This window comes from Mustela nigripes, chromosome 9 (assembly GCF_022355385.1).
Source record: "Mustela nigripes isolate SB6536 chromosome 9, MUSNIG.SB6536, whole genome shotgun sequence".
Lineage (NCBI taxonomy): Eukaryota > Metazoa > Chordata > Mammalia > Carnivora > Mustelidae > Mustela > Mustela nigripes.
In genome coordinates, this window is record NC_081565.1 from 33573251 (window position 1) to 33591143 (window position 17893).

The 17893-nt window shown below is 50.5% G+C and overlaps 1 protein-coding gene across 1 annotated transcript in view; it reads left to right on the forward strand.

The window, feature by feature from the left end:
• The first annotated feature begins 7179 nt into the window (after positions 1–7179).
• The window catches only part of SHB (SH2 domain containing adaptor protein B), a 142074-nt gene continuing 131360 nt past the window's right edge, over positions 7180–17893 (forward strand). Inside the window, exon 1 of the mRNA XM_059411254.1 lies at positions 7180–8447. Within this exon, the coding sequence (XP_059267237.1) occupies positions 7734–8447 (714 nt within the window). The 5' untranslated portion in view covers positions 7180–7733. The remainder of the gene's footprint in view (positions 8448–17893) is intronic.

Consider the following 17893-nt stretch of genomic DNA (forward strand, 5'->3'; position numbering starts at 1 on the left):
GGTCTGAGGTGATAACTCATACTTAAGAACGGTGATTTTCTGGATCTCTGTTGGATTCGATTTCACACACAGTTACTCAGGGCCTAGCATTTGGCAGGCACTGAGCAAAGCCTGGGGGCAGACAGAAACAAATAATGCATAGCCCCTAGGACCTACCCTCCAGAGGTCTCTCAAGAACAAGACAGTCACATATCCTGGGCCCCTGGTATCCCAGAAACAAATAAACCTCACTGTGAGACCCCCCAGAGAAAACCCAGTGGTGCTAGTAAGCTTGCATTTAAGTCCTCCGTTGCAGAAAAATGCTGCTCTGTTCTTGAACACCACTTGCCTCTTAACACAAAACAAAGTAAAACAAAGCAAGGATAGTCTCCCTTCTCCACCTCTGACACCCGCCTCCTCCAGTCTACATCAGCTCTGGCCTGCCCTAGTCCTGGTTCTTCACAGAAGCAGTGTGACTCGGTCTAACCAACCCTGGGGGTATCCCTGATTCTCACTGCCCCCAGCCTCACTGGGACATGGGCTGACCTAATGTACCCACGACCTGTGGTTTCTTTCTGCCACACTTTCTGCTTCCCCCTTGCCTACGGGCTCCACAGCCTCTTCTCCTGGGTCTTTAGGTTGCCTGACCCAGAACTTTATGCCCTCAGACACTGCTGGCCCACTTCTGGATCTTCCTGGGCTAACTTGTCCTAATGGCAATAAGCTCCAGGTGCCAATGGTAGCCTTCAAGACTGCTGTCAGACTGATGGTTGGGACTGAAGAAGCTACTCCACACAATGGGTTTGCCACCTCCGTAATTTATGCTGCAATCACCCAGGACAGATCGTCTGACCATTAGGATGCATCACACAAAGCAATTCAACTAATTTGCTTCCCTAGCAAATTCTTCAAAGGAAGTTTCAAACTGGCTCTCAAACTTTAGCTATAGCAGAATTACTTGGAGACAGGCTTGTTGGGCCACAACCCCCAGTATCTAATTCTGAAGGTCAGGAAGTCAGAATGACAATTTTTATTTCTAACAGGTTGTCAGGTGAGGCTGATACACTGGCCCAAGGACCTCACTCTGAGAACCCTGCTCTAGTCCAGTGGTTTTCAAACTAGGCTGCCCACTGGATTTACCTAAGGAGTTTGTTTTTCTTTAAAGATTGATTTGGGGGGGGCACCTGGGTGGCTCAGTGGGTTAAAGCCTCTGCCTTCGGCTCAGGTCATGATCCCAGGGTCCTGGGATCGAGCCCCACGTCGGGCTCTCTGCTCAGTGGGGAGCCTGCTTCCTCCTCTCTCTCTCTGCCTGCCTCTCTGCCTCCTTGTAATCTCTGCCTGTCAAATAAATAAATAAAATCTTTAAAAAAAAAAAAAAAGATTGATTTGGGGTGCCTAGGTAGCTCAGTCAGTTAGGCATCTGCCTTCAGCTCAGGTTGTGATCCTAGAGTCCTGGGATTGAGCCTTGTGTCCAGCTCCCTGCTCAGCAGGGAGTCTGCTTCCCCACTCCCTCTGCTGCTCCCCTCCACCGCCCCCTACTTGTGCTCTCTCTCTCTCTTTCTCAAATAAATTTTAAAAATCTTAGGGAAAAAAAAAGATTTTTAAAATTTATTTAGAGAGTGTGCTTGCATGAGCAGGGGAGGGGTGGAGGGAGAGGGAGAAGGAGAGACTTTCAAGCAGACTCCCCATGGAACATAGAGCCTGATACGGGGACTTGAAGTTACAACCTTGAAATCATAACCTGAGTGGGAACCCCAACCAACTGAGCTACCCAGGCACCCCTAGGAGTTTTTTTTAATTAAAAAACAAAACAAAACAATCCATTGAATCCACTGAAATTGTGATTTAAGTGGTCTGGACTACAAGATTGATCATTGGGTACTGGGTGAGTTCTATAGGTGATTATAATGTTCAGCCAGGGTTAAGAACATCTGCTCTTGTCCATTCCACTAGTAGAGGCTGGGCTAAGGGGGTGGGAGCCTTTTTTATCTCCCACATGGACAGATAAATATAGGACATCCAGTTAAATCTGAATTTCAGATAAACAATGACTAATATTTCACTGTAAGTATGTCTCAAATATTGCATGGATGTCCTTTTTCACTATTGTTGTTTTGTTTTTTTCTAGATATGGCAACCCTACCCTTGGACATTTCTATAACACAGAATGAGAAACAATGATCTGCCAGCTCCTATTTTATAAATAGTAAAACCAAGTCACATAGGAAGTCAGAAGACAGCCAGGATAAGAACTCAGGAGACTTGACCTCAGTCCAGAGCTCTTTTCCTTCCATCACACTTAACTGTGCTAAAGACATTTGTACCCTTCCCTTGTTAGGGGGCTATTGTCAGGTGCCTGAAGGTGACTTCAAAGGAGTCATATGATTCACATCCTCTCTGCTCCTGTACTAATCATCACCTCCAACCCCCTGCCCCAGCCCGCCCCATTGCAGGTATCACAGAGGCTATCCTAGGATATGGCCATTCTCAGAGCCATATCTTAATGGCCACCTCTGGGAGGAAGTGGACTGGAAGTGGTACTGGTCAGAGACAGCTGTGAGTGAGAGCCCATAATTGGGAAATGCAAGGACAAGTGGGATTTGGCACAGACAAACTACAAGCAAAGCATGTTGGGAGAGGCCCACTTAATTCACAGAGACACTCGGAATTAGTTGTAAATTCTCTGGGAAGAGATCAAGGCAGCGGCATAAAAAGTTCAATTAAACTGTCGGCTCAATGCTCAATGTGCAGTAATGGTCAAAACACAGCCTTTAATCTAGATATAGAGGATTATCTTTGGACCCATAATGAGAATCCTAAGATTAGTTGTACCTGAGGTGGAGAGAACAGAGCCAGCTCAGTGATGCACAGACAGCGTCGCATGTCAGCATGACTGGGAATCTTGTGAAAAGGGCTACCTGGATGCCACAACCTTCCTGGAACCCTCTCCGGATGCTGGGAAGACAGGCATAAACCTCATTCTGCTTCCTCTGCTTAAGAGACACAGCCTGGGAACAGAACACGAGAACACATCTGCTTCAAAAACTCAGCAAATGTGCTAAGTTCCCACCTCCAGACCAAAGTTAATAGCCACTAACACCAGGTCCAAGGCAGAGATGCCAAGCTTTAGCCCTCTGCCATTCGGCCCTCCATGATCAACCATTCATGTTCAATTGTTCATTTGATAAATACTTACTGTGTGCCTACCCGGTGTCGGGCAGTGTCCTGAACACTGGAGATATGCAGTGAACAAAAGCAAAGATTTCTTTCCCATTGTGGGGCAAGACAATAAACAAGAAAAACCAAGTAAAATATGCTGTGCATGAAATGGATCTGGATAACATTCAGAAAAATAAAGCTGGGAAGGATAGGAAGTGTTGAGTGGGAGCAGCAATCCTAGATGTGATGCCCAGGGGAGGCCTCACTGAGCATGTAACATTTAAATACAGACCTGGGGCACTTGGGTGGTTCAGTCAGTTAAATGTCTGACTTCAGATCAGGTCATGATCTTAGTGTCCTGGGGTCAAGCCCCACGTAGGTTCCCTGCTCAGGAGGGAGTCTGTTTGTCCCTCTCCCTCTGCCCTTCCCCCTGTGTAAAATCTTAAAAAAAAAAATTAATAAAAGCAGACCAGAAGGGAGTCAAGGATGAGCCATGGGGACAGCTGAGGCAAAGCATTCCAGGTAGAGGAGATTCAGTGCAAAGGCTCCAAGGTGAGAGTGTTCAAGGAATACCAGGAAGAGGTAGCCTAGCTAGAACAGGAGAGTGGACAGGACAACATGAAGTTAGGAATTTGAGGGGACTAGGTCATATAAGGCTTTGTGGGCTACTATAAAAAATTTTGGCATTTATTATTAGGGACAGGGGGATTTAATGGGAGATTTGAGCAGAGGGACATCATCAGATTCATTTTACTAGGATCACTGGCTGCTGTGTTGAGACAGAAGCAGGGAAATGGGTACCAGATGCCTGTGATGATCCAGGCAAGAGAGGAAGGAGTGCTGGGCTGGGGTGGAAGCAGTGGAGGTGGCAAAAAGTGGTAGGATTCTGCATATTCCTTGCTGAAGTGTTGGATGGAGAAGGAATGAAAGAAGGATGTCAAGAATGACTGAGAGTTTTGCCTCCGATCTTCTTAGAGCACTAAGGACTCCCAAATCTATGATTACAGTCCAGATTCCTGCCCTGGGGTCCAGCACATAGCAGGAGTCTGCCATTAACATTTGATGACCTGAACTGAAAGGAGTAGATGAGTCTGTTGGGTCGGTGGCATCATTTCTCCAGGTCCCTATCAATGCCATAGCCTACTTCCAGATACTGGAAAGAGGAGGCAGGAAAAAGAGCTTCCGTGTCCCCACCTTGGTCTAAAGTGAGAAGTTGAGACAGTGCACAAACAGGAACAGGGCCATACTGAAGCCTTCCAATAAGAAAATCGGGGCAAGTGCTGGGAGGAGGGGAGCTAAAAATTTAAAAATGCCAAGGATCGGCATAATGTTGGGTTTGTGCTATCAAGAGACCGAGTATCAATTCCAGTTGTGCCTCTTGATTCAAACTCTTCCTTTTGGTTATCCATTTTCCCTCTGTGAAATGGGGTGGCTGGCTCTGTGAAAGGAGTGTCTATTCTGCTCTGACTGCCCGTAAGTGCTTTCCTTACAAGTTCCCATCTCCTTGAACCATTTGACATATTACTTCTCCAACGTCATCTTTAGGGAACTTTTCTGTTTCCTTTCAGAATGATTATTTCTGACTGTCTTGTAAGGTGTGTCTACACTAATTCCCAAAGGAAAACACCCATGTGTTTATCCCTGCTTGAAGTAAATACTACTTTAGTCCAGTTACCCCATCTGTAAACTGGGAATAACACCGACTTGCAGGGCTGACGAGTAGGGTTAATTATACACAGAACGTGTTGGGGTTGAGCAGATACACAAGTGCTCTGGAAGTTCTTGGCATAATACTATAGCATTACAATAATTTTGGCTTGCAAATTATACCCCAGCAGAGGCATCACATGGAAAAGTGGGTCTAACCCCATGGTCTGCTGAAAGTGAAATGGAAAAAATAAGTTGTGAAATATAACTTCTCTTCTTAACCTTTGAAAAGGCAGAGATAATTCTTCCATGTGCAACCCACATGCAGAGAACAAGTTTCCAGATCCTGGAAGAGGACTTTCTTGTCCTGAGTGGCCTGGTCTATGGTCAGGGTCTGGCTGCTTCTCCTTACTGGCCTACAAGCAGAAATGGGAAGGGGGAGAGCCAGAGAGGATTTGTGGTTGGTTGAGAAATGAGACTTACAATGAGGATGTCCTTGCCTTTTGGGTTTTCTTCTATTTGGGCCTCCCCTACTTGCAGAATAATTAAGTATTTATACAGCAGAGGAGTGATTTAAAGGGTAATTTGAGATATTTAAGTTTAGGGTTTCCCAAAATAAACATCTTAGCTCAAGTCAATTTCTGGTTCTTCCACCATGCCCCAGACACACACACACACACACACACACACACACACACACACACACACACATTATTTCCTGAGAAATGCCAAGTAGGTAGGTAGATCTCAGGCAATGAAAGGGCTGTGTAGTTGGTGTCTGTGACTGTGGGGGTTATAATAGTGGGTTTAAAAAACTCAACTAACTCATAGAGAATGACAGTCCTGTCTGACCAAAGAGGGAAAAGAGCAAATGGCTTGATGCTGAAGGGAAAATTTGCAGTCAATTCCATTACATCAGTGTGTGTGGCTGAGTGGACAGGACTGCAGCCTTCAGAGAAAGACCCAAGTTGGAGTCGAGGTTCTGCCCTCTTCCCACTGTGGCCTCAGGCCTCCGGCAGTGAAGAGGCGACAGCTCTCAGGCACTCCTTGTCTGGCTCTCAGACTGAGAATGTGACCTCCACTCCAGCCGGGCCAGGTCTGTGTGGTGGCCAAGAGAGCCTCTGGCCTTCTGCCTGCCCGAACAGGTCCTACTTTTCCTACAGGATTTAAAAAAAAAAAAAAAAAAATAGACTGCCCCCAAAACTCATCTGTTAAGACACAGGTAGCAAGTGGAGATTATTGACAACGTGGGCTATCCTGATCAGAGAATGCCTGCGACTTCAGGTCTCAGTTCTCACACCTCAGTGTAAAGCACATTTTGGGGCCTGTAGGCCAAACTCAAAGGAGCACTCGCTCTAGAGGCAGTTACCTCTTTTGCAGGCAGTTCTTCAGGCTCCCCGGGGAGCCTGGCGCCTCCCAGGAAAAGCTTCACTGGGTAACCAGCGCCCCTCCCTCGGCCTCAGTTTCCTTAGCTTTGGTCAATATCAAAGGACGATCTTAAGTTGCCAAGTAGAGACTGGTAGAAATGACATCATTTCGGCTCCACCAGACTGGGAAGTGGCAGCCCGGCCCACCTGGGCGGCCGGCCCTCCTTTGGGACTCAGGTCGGCTCTGCGCGGGGTTAAAGACCCCACTTCCTCACAGGTGAGATGAGCCAGCGTCCGGTCTCCCCTCAGCCTGGCGCCGCGACTGGGGCCGGGCCGCGGCCGCCCCTCCAGGCAGCGTCCGTCAGCGGGACTGCTAACGCGCTCATTAGCACAGAGACTCCTCCGCAGATTGGGCACGTGGGGGCTGAACCCGAGTCTCCGTCCCTTCAAGAAGGGGATAAGGCACCCTGTCCTGGAGGGGACCCAGGGCGTCAGTTCCTTCGCGCGGCTCACACTGTAAACTAGAAATGTCCCGGGATAATTCAGCCCCGCTCCCCGCAGCCTCCAACTGTGGGTCCCTGAGGCGCACAGCGCGCGGGGACCAGGAGACGCGCCCGGGTCTGGCCTTAGCGCGCGGCGGACTCTCGCTGGCAACCTCACGCCCCAGGCGGCGGCGGGCTGCGAGCGAGGCGGGGCCAGGAGCGCTGCCGGACCCCGGTGCCCTCAGGCGCCACCCCGGGGCTGGCGCCGAGGCTGCCGCGGGTGGTGGCGCGTGCTGAGGTGGAGAGCTGCGCCTGCAGAAGACCAGGGCACGAGGAGGGCGGGGCTTAGGCCGCGGTCTGGCTGCCCCGCTCGCAGGGGGGAACGGGGCGGGGCCTGCGGGGGCGGGCTAGGGGCGGGGCGCGCGCGCGAGCCCAGGGAGGGCGGGGCAGCGGCGCGGGGCGGGCTCTGGCGGCCCGAGTGTCACACACGCGGCGGTTCGGGAGGCGGCGGCAGCGGCAGCGGCAGGCGCCGCCGGGACGGGCACGGGCGCGCGGCTCGGGCGGGCGCCGGCTGCCTCCCTTCATCGCTCGCTCGCTCTCCCTCGCTGCTTGCTTGCCGGCTGCGGGGCCAAGCTCTCCCCCAGCGCTCTTGGGAAGGAAGAAGGGGGGCCAAAGACGCCGACAAGTTCTCGCAGCAGCCGCAGATCCCGGCCCAGGCGGAGGCTGCGGCTCAGACGGGGCAGGAGAGCGCTCCGCGGCGGAGCGCGCGGCCAGAGCGTCCCAGGCTGGGGGGCGCCCGGGCCTTTCGCTGTCCGCGGGGCGGAGGGCCGGGATCCCATGAGACGCGCCCGTAAGGGGCGAGAGAGCCGAAGCCCGGGCGGCGAGAGGCAGAGGCGGAGGGCGGTGCTGCAGCTGCTGGAAGCCGGGGTCGGCCGGCAGGAGGCGGCGGAGAGAACTTGAACTTGGCGTCGGGAGCGGGCGCCCCGGACGCCCCCCGCCGGGGCCGGGGCGCCGAGGGACCTGGGCCGCAGCGCTGCTCCCCGAATGGCCGCGGCGGCGGACAGGGCTCCCGCGCCGCGGCCCTAGGCGGCCTCTCGCCATGGCCAAGTGGCTGAACAAGTACTTCAGCTTGGGCAACAGCAAGACCAAGAGCCCCCCGCAGCCGCCGCGGCCGGACTACCGCGATCAGCGGCGCCGGGGCGAGCGGCCCTCGCAGCCCCCCCAGGCTGTACCGCAGGCCTCGGCGGGTGCCTCGGCGTCCTGTGGTCCGGCTGCCGCCTCCTGCTTCTCAACCTCGTCGGGCTCGCTGCCCGACGACAGCGGCAGCACGAGCGACCTCATCCGCGCCTACCGCGCACAGAAGGAGCGCGACTTCGAGGACCCCTACAACGGGCCCGGTTCGTCGCTGCGCAAACTGCGCGCCATGTGCCGCCTGGACTACTGCGGCGGCGGCGGGGAGCCGGGCGGGGGCCAGCGCGCCTTCTCGGCCTCGTCCGCGTCGGGCGCCGCGGGCTGCTGCTGTGCCTCGTCGGGCGCAGGCGCTGCTGCGTCCTCGTCGTCGTCCTCCGGCTCTCCGCACCTTTACCGCAGCAGCAGCGAGCGGCGGCCAGCCACCCCTGCCGAGGTGCGCTACATCTCTCCGAAGCACCGCCTCATCAAGGTGGAGAGCGCCGCGGGCGGTGCCGGAGACCTCCCGGGGGGTGCCTGCTCTGGTGGCCGCACCTGGAGCCCGACGGCCTGCGGTGGCAAGAAACTGCTCAACAAGTGTGCCGCCTCGGCCGCGGAGGAGAGCGGGGCCGGCAAAAAGGACAAGGTAAGGCACCCCTTGTTCTCACCCCAGGTTCCTTAGCCACTGTGTGCACGGGGAAACTGAGGCAACGCTCTGGTTCTTTCATGGTTCCTAGCTTCCGGCTAGGACCCTGGGGTAAGGGTTCCCTCGCCGCGTCCTAGTTCTTCCCTATCGCACGCATTTTCCCCGGGATCCTTGGCCTCTGACACAGTCTCAACTGCTGCTCCTAAAACGTCCCCTCTCTGAGCCCACAGCCAGGTGTCCTCCTTGGGAAGTAACCTGACCAGGGCGTCCTGCAGCCTTGTCCAAGAAAAACCCAGCAGCCCTTCCGTCCCCCAAGACCTAAAGTCTGAAAGTCAGAGCTGGCACGGATTTAGAGGAGCGTTTTTTGTTTTTGTTTTTCCCTCTACTCTCTGTCCCCCCCGCCCCCACTACTGTGGTTGGGAAACTGAGGTCTAGAGCTGGGAAGGGACTCTCCCGATATTACACAGCATTCTTGGTGGCAGATCCGGACCGACTGTCTTTAAACGTGTATATGTAAATTCTACTAAAAGCCCTGCCCTGCCCCACCCCTCGCGCTGGGTTTCCAAATCCAAGCGGCCTTTTGTACTGGGGCTGCCCTGGGAACCCCCACACATGCTTTTCCGGTTGAAATACTCTGCCTCCAGGAGCTTTCCACTTCCATAAGTCAGTTCCTCCCGCAGAGCGCACAAGGGGTTCCACCAGGTTCATCGGGCTGGAAAGCGATTCACCCTCCAATCCTCACCTCTTTCTTCCTGATTCCATCCCTCCCCATACAGCCCCAGGAATGAGGGAGACCACTTTGTGACAACCCCCCCCCCCCCCAGTATATTAGGCCATTTTAATCCCCCTCTTTGAAGCACACCACATAGACTGGGCCCCTCTCTTCCTCCTTCACACTCCTGTGGCACCCTCCCTTCCCCCATCAAATAATACTTGTTCTGTCTACTTATGGTGGAATACAGTGTTTTGATTACATCTGAGGCCCAGTGCCCTGTCAGGCTGATGTCCCTCCTGTTCTCCCCATCACCCCCACCTTTTCCCAAAGGTAAATTTTTCTCAGGCGTGGGCTGGGGAAGACTGATAGTCTGAGTTCCTTTTAGGACTGGATGTCCAGACAGGAGTGAGACAGGCTCCTACCTGCCAGCTGGTGCTTGGAAAGGGATGTTTTTGTCTTCCAAGCAGGAGAAGTAAGGGGATGCCCTTCCTTTTAATTTTTCTGTCTGGCTTTTTCTCTCTGAGTTCCCAGTTCCCAAGAGTATCCCCTCCCCTCTGGATCTGCTGAAGGCTGAGTGGGCCATGGAGGGGGGGGGGGATCCTACATCTCCCTTGAGCCAGTTTGGGGGCACACCTTGGAAGCATGGACTCAGGGCTTCCTATAAGAAGGTGGGAGCCAGGTGTCCACCCAGGTGCTGTCTTGGAGGAGGGGAAGGTTTCTCTGAGAGCCCCCAGGGTGAAGGGCTTCTGGTTAATGTGTGAGGGAAACACCAAGAGGCTCCCTGCTATCTTACATATGGCTAAGGTTCAGCTAGGTGCTGGCTTGGGAGACTGCCGTTCCTCAGTATGGTTGGTTTGAGCAAGGCCCCATCTGTAAAGATGGAGAGATTCCCAGTGGATGGTGCTAGACTCCTGGCGCCCCGCTGGTTACTCCACAACCACCTCCCTGGTGGGCAAATCTTCTCTCCTGTCGCTTGTAAAGTCTTCTTTTCTGACTTTCAAAACTTTAGTAGACATTTTTCCCCCCTAATTACAATTAAGACTATTTCAGTACTGAGGGATGATAAGGCTTATAGCTGGAATGTCAAGTGTGTTTAAGAGTTGGCTTTGTTCATCAAGGTTTTTTTTTTTTTTTTTTTTTTTAAGATTTTATTTATTTGACAGAGATCACAAGTAGGCAGAGAGGCAAGCAGAGAGAGAGGAATCAGGCTCCTGATGCGGGGCTCGATCCCAGGACCCCAAGAACATGACCTGAGCTGAAGGCAGAGGCTTAACCCACTGAGCCACCCAGCCACCCCTTAAGATCTTATTTTTAAATAATCTCTACACCCACTGTGGGGCTCAAACCGACAACCCCAGGATCAAGAGTATGCTCTACAGACTTAGCCAGCCAGGGGCCCCTCACCATCAAGTATTTTTTATGGCTCCTTTCTGTGCCCTCCCCTGCTGGGTGCTGGAATTTTATGGCTCAGTGTGCAGTGTGGATGATGAGTGCTGTGATGGGGGTGCTGTTACAGGAGGGGTGAAGTAGGGGTGGTCAGGGAGGGCCATTAGTTGGGGGGAGGGGCGGTGGCTGTGGTTGGCTGCTGAAAGAAAGCCTGACACTTGGGATGCTGGTAAAGTGCCTGTGGCTGGCATTGAGAGGTTAGAGTTGTGCCGGACCCCTGGGGAACAGCAGGGCCTATGTTAGGGAGGACCTTATAAGCTAAGCACAGTGAGGGCCAGTGAAGGGATTTAGCTGCTAAGTGATGTGAGCAAACAGAGGTGGTTTTTTTGTTTTTGTTTTTTTTTTAATCTCTCTTGACTGCATTTCACCTACTGGGTTGTGACTTTGAGCCCTTTGATCTTTTGAGAAATTGTTCTGATCCAGAGACAGGAGTTTCGGCCACCAGATGTTCTTTCTAATGAGGAAGAGGGGAGGCAGCCACCAAGAGTCACACTGTGCAGTGGTTCTCAAACCAGTACTTGGAGGGCTCTTTAAAATGGATTCATCTAGCCTACTGTGGGTCCTGGGAATGTGCGTTTCTGACAAGTTCCTAGATGATCTTTTTTGCTGCTGATCCTGGTATCAGCAGGGCCATTATGTAGCAATGACTTCTTAACCCTCCCCCTGGGTCTTCTGGTTGGAACTGCTTTGGGATGCAAAGACTCTAGATCCCCTCATCTTTGTCCTCTGTGTAGGGCTGTCTACTCGTGTGAGGCCAACCCCCTTCTCCCCCTTGCCGTACCTGGTCAGGCAGTCTGGATGCAGCCTGGTTTCCACATTATTTTCAGCCAGACAGCTTTCAGAAAGCCAGGCATACTGTATGGATCGAGTCCTGAACACCTCAGAGCCCGCCTTCTACCCCTCATGCAGGGACCCAGGAAAACCCACTTCTAGTGCCCCACTTAATCTCAGGCCCAGCTTCCTTTTGTCAGTTGTCAGGGATAAGACAAGAAGAACCCATGAGGCTGATGAATTCCTCCCTGCACTCCCACTGTGTGGGTGCCAGGCCCTGTGTTTGTTTATAGCATCAGGCCTGAGTTGGGAGTTAACTGTGGTGTCAAGTGGAAGCTGTTGGTCCACCGATCATCCTTTCAGTGCCTCCAGTGCCATGTCCCACTATGGTTTATCTTTGGGGGCCCTGCCTCATGCCTTCCTATTCTGCATTTAGGCATCATTTCATTCTCCCAGTGAGTTCTCTGGCACGTGCACCCCCCCCCCCAACCGCCCCGCAAAGCATCCAGTCTTGAGCATTAGCCCTTTTAGAATCATGTGAAAGAGGGGGAAGGAATGAAGGCTGCAGAAAACTTGCCAGTAATCTCTGGCCTAAGTCTCTGGAGAAGATCGTCACACACTATCTTCATCATTTGTTTCCCCCAGGGTTTGGTCTTGGGGAATTTCGTGTGGTCTTTACCTAGGAGGCAGCTTTGAGCTGGATCTAGAGATGGAAATGGAATTTCAGTGCAGGGGAGGGGGCAGGACTTCTGTGTCAGGGCTCTGTGTGCATGTGTGAATGTAAGTCTGCTTGCGTGTGTGTGTGTGTGTGTGTGTGTGTGTGTGTGTGTGTGTATGCACATACAGAACTTCGGGATGGAGTGTGTTCTTGGAAACCAGAGCGTTCTTGCTCTGTGCCTCCCTTGGGAATGAAAGATGACATCAAATAGGTGGGGGGCTGAGTTTAGACCCCACAGGAAGTCCTTGTAACTGGTGAGCTGAGAATGGGACAGACTCAGAGCCATGATTGGGCTATCAAAATGGGGGGGGGTTATAGGGTCAGATTAGGGGACAGTTAGAGTCCGGGTGAGAGACCATGAGGGCCTAAGCTCCCAGGAAGAGAAAAGGAAACTTGTCAGTAGAAATATCATTCTTTCGGGTTGTCTTTATAAAAAAGTAACGGTGACAAAAGAAACCAGTAGCTTGGTCAGTCTCCTCCCTTTGTGCAGCTGAACAGGTCTCATCCTACTACGTTTTCTGCTGAAGTATTGTTTCTTTTATCATAATTAAGTAAATGTTTCTACCACAACTGAGAAAGTCAAAATGCATGATGACATCAGTTTCCCGAGTTTTAAATACATGCTAATGTGTACCAACACTTTATATTCTGTCAGCATCCACATGGTTGAGTTAAATAACATGTTTCCTAAAGAATAATATCATGCCTAACCTTTTTTTTCTTTTTTAAACATTCAGCAAAGAGTGTCTGAGCAGCATGCTAGACAGGATATTCAGAGAATAAGTGGTGGCCAGCTTTCCAAGAAGGAAACGTCTCAGTTTGCAGTTAAATACCAGCTTCTTAAGGTCTAGTCTGGGAGACAGATAATAGCTAAGGAGACCTAAGGAATGCCAAAACAGAAGAGTGTGCAAGGGCCTGGTAAGGCCTTGACTCTGGGAAGTCCAAGAGACCTGTCAGGAGGAAGTGACATTTAGGTAGACTCTGGAAGGATGAGTGGGAATTTCCTGGGCAGGGAATGGGGCAGGGGTTGGGGAGGGGGTGCTTGCAGAAGGGATAGAACAGCTTGTGCTATAGCCTGGAGGCTTGGGAAAGAATGGTTGGAGGCTCAGCAGAGTAGGTGTGGTAGGGGCATTACAGAGGGAGATTGGGGTCAGAAAGGGAAAAGGGTGTCTCGTGTGCCTTGCTGGGGAGTTAGTTGTAACTGGTCTTTGGGGCCTTTTCACATGCAATTATTGATGCATGGCTTGATTGAAGCCTCAGTCAAATATGAGTTGTCAGTTTCCATTTTGTTAATGGGCATATTCTCTAGTTCTTAGAAAGTAATAGATGGAAAGGTAAGAGCCAAAGTTGGTATCTGTGGTCTGGCTTGGGATGCTTTCTCTTTTGAAGTCCTGTCCCTTGAAAGTTATATGCGAAAAATGCTGCTTTTATCAAACCTGGTTTTCTCCATTGATTACCCGGAAGAGAAATATTCTCTAGGCTTCATGCTAACCACTTAATTGGTCATTTAATCCTTACAATCACCCCAGAAGAGGTCTAGATACTGTATTAGTTAGCTATTGCTGCATAACAAATCACCCTACACACAGTGATGTTAAACTTGGGGTTGGCAAACTTTTTCTTAAAGGGCAAAATTAAGAAATTTTCTTAATTTTAGGCTTGAAAGCCAGATAGTCTTCATCACAACTGTTCAACTTTGCCCTTGTAGTTGGAAAGTAGCCATAGACAATCTTTTAAAGGGCATAACTGTGTTTCAATAAAATTTTATTTACAGGGGTGCCTAGGTGGTTCAGTCAGTTACATGACTGCCTTCAGCTCATGTCATGGTCCCAGGACCCTGGGATCAAGCCCCGTGTCAGGCTTCCTGCTCAGAGGGGGAGTCTGCTTCTCCCCCTTCCCCTGCTCACGTGCGCTCATACGTGCTCATTCTCTCTCTTTCTCTCATGCATGTGCTCACTCTCTCTTTGAAATAAATAAAATCTTTTTTAAAAAGAACTTTATTGACAAAAACAGGCAGCTGACCTACAGTCTAGATTCCAACCCCTGCTTTAAATGATAAGCCTTTATTTTATTTTAATGACTTTATTTATTTGTTAGAAAGAGAGAGCACAGGGTGCCTGGGTGGCTCAGTGGGTTAGGCCACTGCCTTCGGCTTGGGTCATGATCTCAGGGTCCTGGGATCGAGTCCTGCGTCGGACTCTCTGCTCAGCAGGGGGCCTGCTTCCCTTCCTCTATCTCTGCCTGCTTCTCTGCCTACTTGTGATCTCTGTCTGTCAAATAAATAAATAAAATCTTTAAAAAAAAAAAAAAAAGAGAGAGAGCACGAGCAGGAGAAGTGGCAGGAAGGGCAGGCAGAGGAAGAAGTAGGCTCCCTGTTGAGCAAGGAGCCTACTGAAGGCCTCCATCCCAGGAATCATGACCTGAGCCCAAGGCAGCCGCTTAATCAACTGAGCCACCCAACTATCCTAATGATAAGCCTTTATGATTGTCCACAAGCCCACGAGTCAACTGATTAGTTTTTCTGGTCTCAGCTGGGCTCACACATGAATCTGCGGTCTTTTTGGGGTGGATGTGCAGCCCTGCTGATCCTGGCTGGGCTCTCTTACATGTTTGGGTGTAGCTAGGTTAGGATGGTCCTGACTGAGACGTTGGATTCTGTCCCATGGGGGTCTCTCAGTCTCCAGCCATCTAGCCTTGTTCATATGATCAATGATCATGGCAGTGTTCTAAAAAAACAGAAGCCCATAAGGTTTCTTGAGGCTAGAAACTGGCACACTGTCCCTTCTGCTGCATTATGTTGACCAAAGCAAGTCACAAGGCCGGCCAGGATTCAGGAAGAGAGGAGGAGTTGCAGAATCACATGGCAAAAGGCAGGGATGCGGGCAGGCCATTAATCAAGGCCTTCAATGCGATTCATCCACCACAGGTAGCAGTGCCCTTACTTTATAGATAAAGAAACTGAGGCTTTGAGGTTAGTGACTTGCTTATCGTCCCCACAGCTACCAAGTGACACAGCCAGGATCACATCTGTGCAATCTGGATTCCAAGTTTATATGCTTATTAAATTTTTTATCAATTTACTATTTTCCGTGATTTAAATGGAGATAGTAAGGCTCCGATATTTACTGAAATGTGCATTATGTGTCTCCTCCCTTCGCTTAATGTGTTCCTCTTCTTATACCCCTCTGCCTGATTTCCCAGCCCTTCTAGTCTGGGCTTTGGTGGTCTCCAGAAAAGGCCCCAGAGCTGGCTTTACTCTCTCCCTCCCCCATCTGCCTCGGAGTTCCATAAATGAAATGTTAATGCAGGCCTTGAATTATTTTATAGAGAAATTCTGCACGCAGAGTTGGCGTTTCTCGAGGGACAGCTGCACAAAATGTGTGTCTTGTAACTGTCACATCTTCTCATTCTAACACCAAGCCTTCCCTTCCTCCAAGGATTGGTGAGCCTGTGCATGCTGTTTTAAGGGAAAAGCCTCCAAAAACTAATGGCACCTTGGACTTATCAACAAGGAGCCCAAGTTTCCTTAAAAGGAGATCCGGTGGCCATCGTCTAATCTGACAATCTCAGAACAGGACTGATTTCCCCCTACTTAACCTCCAAGACTTGACCTTATCCTCTCCCCACCCCCAAAGCATTTCTAACCCATAAAATAGGCGTTATGGGGCAAATCTGAAACAGGTGTGGCTTCCTCTGGTCATTTAACAAAGCTCAACCTGCCTGTGTCAAGCGCTCCCCTGGGCGGTTTATCTTGGAGCTTTTACATCTTGTGCTGGGAGAGCCAAGAGGTAGTGGCCTGTGGGAGAAGGGGGAGGTCAGGCTTGGCCCTAGAAACTAAATCAGGATTTATAGCTTTGAAGCAGAGAGCTGGGATGCTGGCTGGCTGCTGGCACCACCTGTCGGCATTCTGAGTGGTGGCCATGGGTTTCCAGTAGGATGGAGATAGAGGTTGTTGTGGTCTCTGCCGCCCTCTCTTTGTAATTTCTGTTTGGGCTGTGTTGACTGAGAAATTGCCAAATTGTCAGGAGCTGTGTGGGTACAGGGATGAGCTGGGGGTTCATAGTGCCAGCCTATAAGGAGCTTATTGGTGAGGACACAGGAAGCAGGTGAGAATACAGATCTGTATGGCAGAATTTATCAGTAAACAAAGTGGTGTAGGTGGGCTGAGAGCCATCCTGGCACAGGGACTGTTCTGGGCAGAACCTTGATTCCATGGAGCCAAAGGAGAAGCAGGATAAGGGGGGCGGGGGATGGTTGTTGTTTGCTTTTTTTTTTTTTTAAACAGAGAAGCAGAGAAGTCTTCTTGGAGGAGTAGGCACTTGAGTAAAGAAAGCATTGTCACTTCAATTGAGGGAGCTTTCCACTCAATTGAAGTGCTTCCAATACACATACTCAGCCAGGCACTATCCATTGTGCTTTACATATGCATTAACTCCTACAGCACACCAAATCCTTTGAGGTAGGTGCTACTGTCATTCCCAGTTTACATATGAGGCAAAGAGCTGTTAAGTAACTTGTTTAAGGTCCATACCACCAGTAAGTGGCAGAGATGAGATTTGGAACCAGATCCAGAACTTTGTTTTTGGCCCATGTGCCATACCCTATCAGGTTGCATAGTCTCATGCCTAAATTTCCTCTACCTTACTTGTGGTTAGACTTACTCTCTATAAGACATCCCCTCAGGGCGCCTGCGTGGCTCAACTGGTTAAGCATCTGTTTTTTGCTCAGATCATGATTCTGGGGTCCTAGGATCAAGTCCCACATTGGGCTTCCTGCTCCATGGGGAGCCTGCTTCTCCCTCTCCCGCTGCTACCCCTGCTAATGAGCTCTCTCACTTTCTTTCTGTCAAATAAATAAAATCTTAAAAAAAAAAAAAAAGGAAGGAAGGAAATACCGTTTGTGAGCCTTATAGGAGCAACTGATTCCTACATTTATGTAAGTATTTCATAACTTAAGGGCATTTTCATACCTATAGTTAATTTGCTTCTTGAGAGTCAGTCTGTAATGAAGGTGCTATAACCCCCATTTTACAGATGGAGAAACTGAGGCTCAGGGGAGGAATGGAATCTGCCCTTCTTCACAGCAGGTACTGGCTGAGCCGGTGGCCAGGCTGTGGATCTTCTGTTCTGAGCCCATTGCCCTTTGTGCTGCGGGTGTGGAGGTGGCTTGGCCAAAGCTCCAGTCCACAGGAAGGGTGACAGCCTGATTGATTTCCGGTTCTTTCCATGTTTTGATTCTGAAATACTTTACTGAGACCATTAAGGAGCATCGACAGAGGACCTTGCTTCCACAATGGAATTTTCCTTCTCTTCCTGTTTGGTATTTTCCAGTAATATTTCTATTAATGTTTCACTTTCAGAGGCACTAGCTTCCTGAGAGTTTTTTGCTTTCTCAACTGCTGAGCCAGGAAGAATTGAATTTTCCTCTAAATCATTCAGTTCCTTTCCATTTTCTCCAAGGGGAGCCCTCTCTGGATTTCCCATTATGCTTAGAGGAAGGATCTTGGAGGTGGGTCCAAGGAATGGAGAGAGAATGAGTCAGGGCCCTGGGGAATGACTCACGCCCTGTGTTTTCCAAGCAGGACTTAAGAATGATGGTCAGAAAGGGGCTTCCCAAGGTCCATGAGAGAAGTGACTTGACAGGTGGGTGAAGTGGGGAGAAGTGGATAACACTGGCCCACTGCTGGACCTTTACTTGCAGGCTGGACCCTAAATCCTCAAATGGGCCATGAGAACTTATACCAAGACTTTTCTCCCCGTTCGTTCATTCATTCATTCAGCAGGCATTACTGAGCAC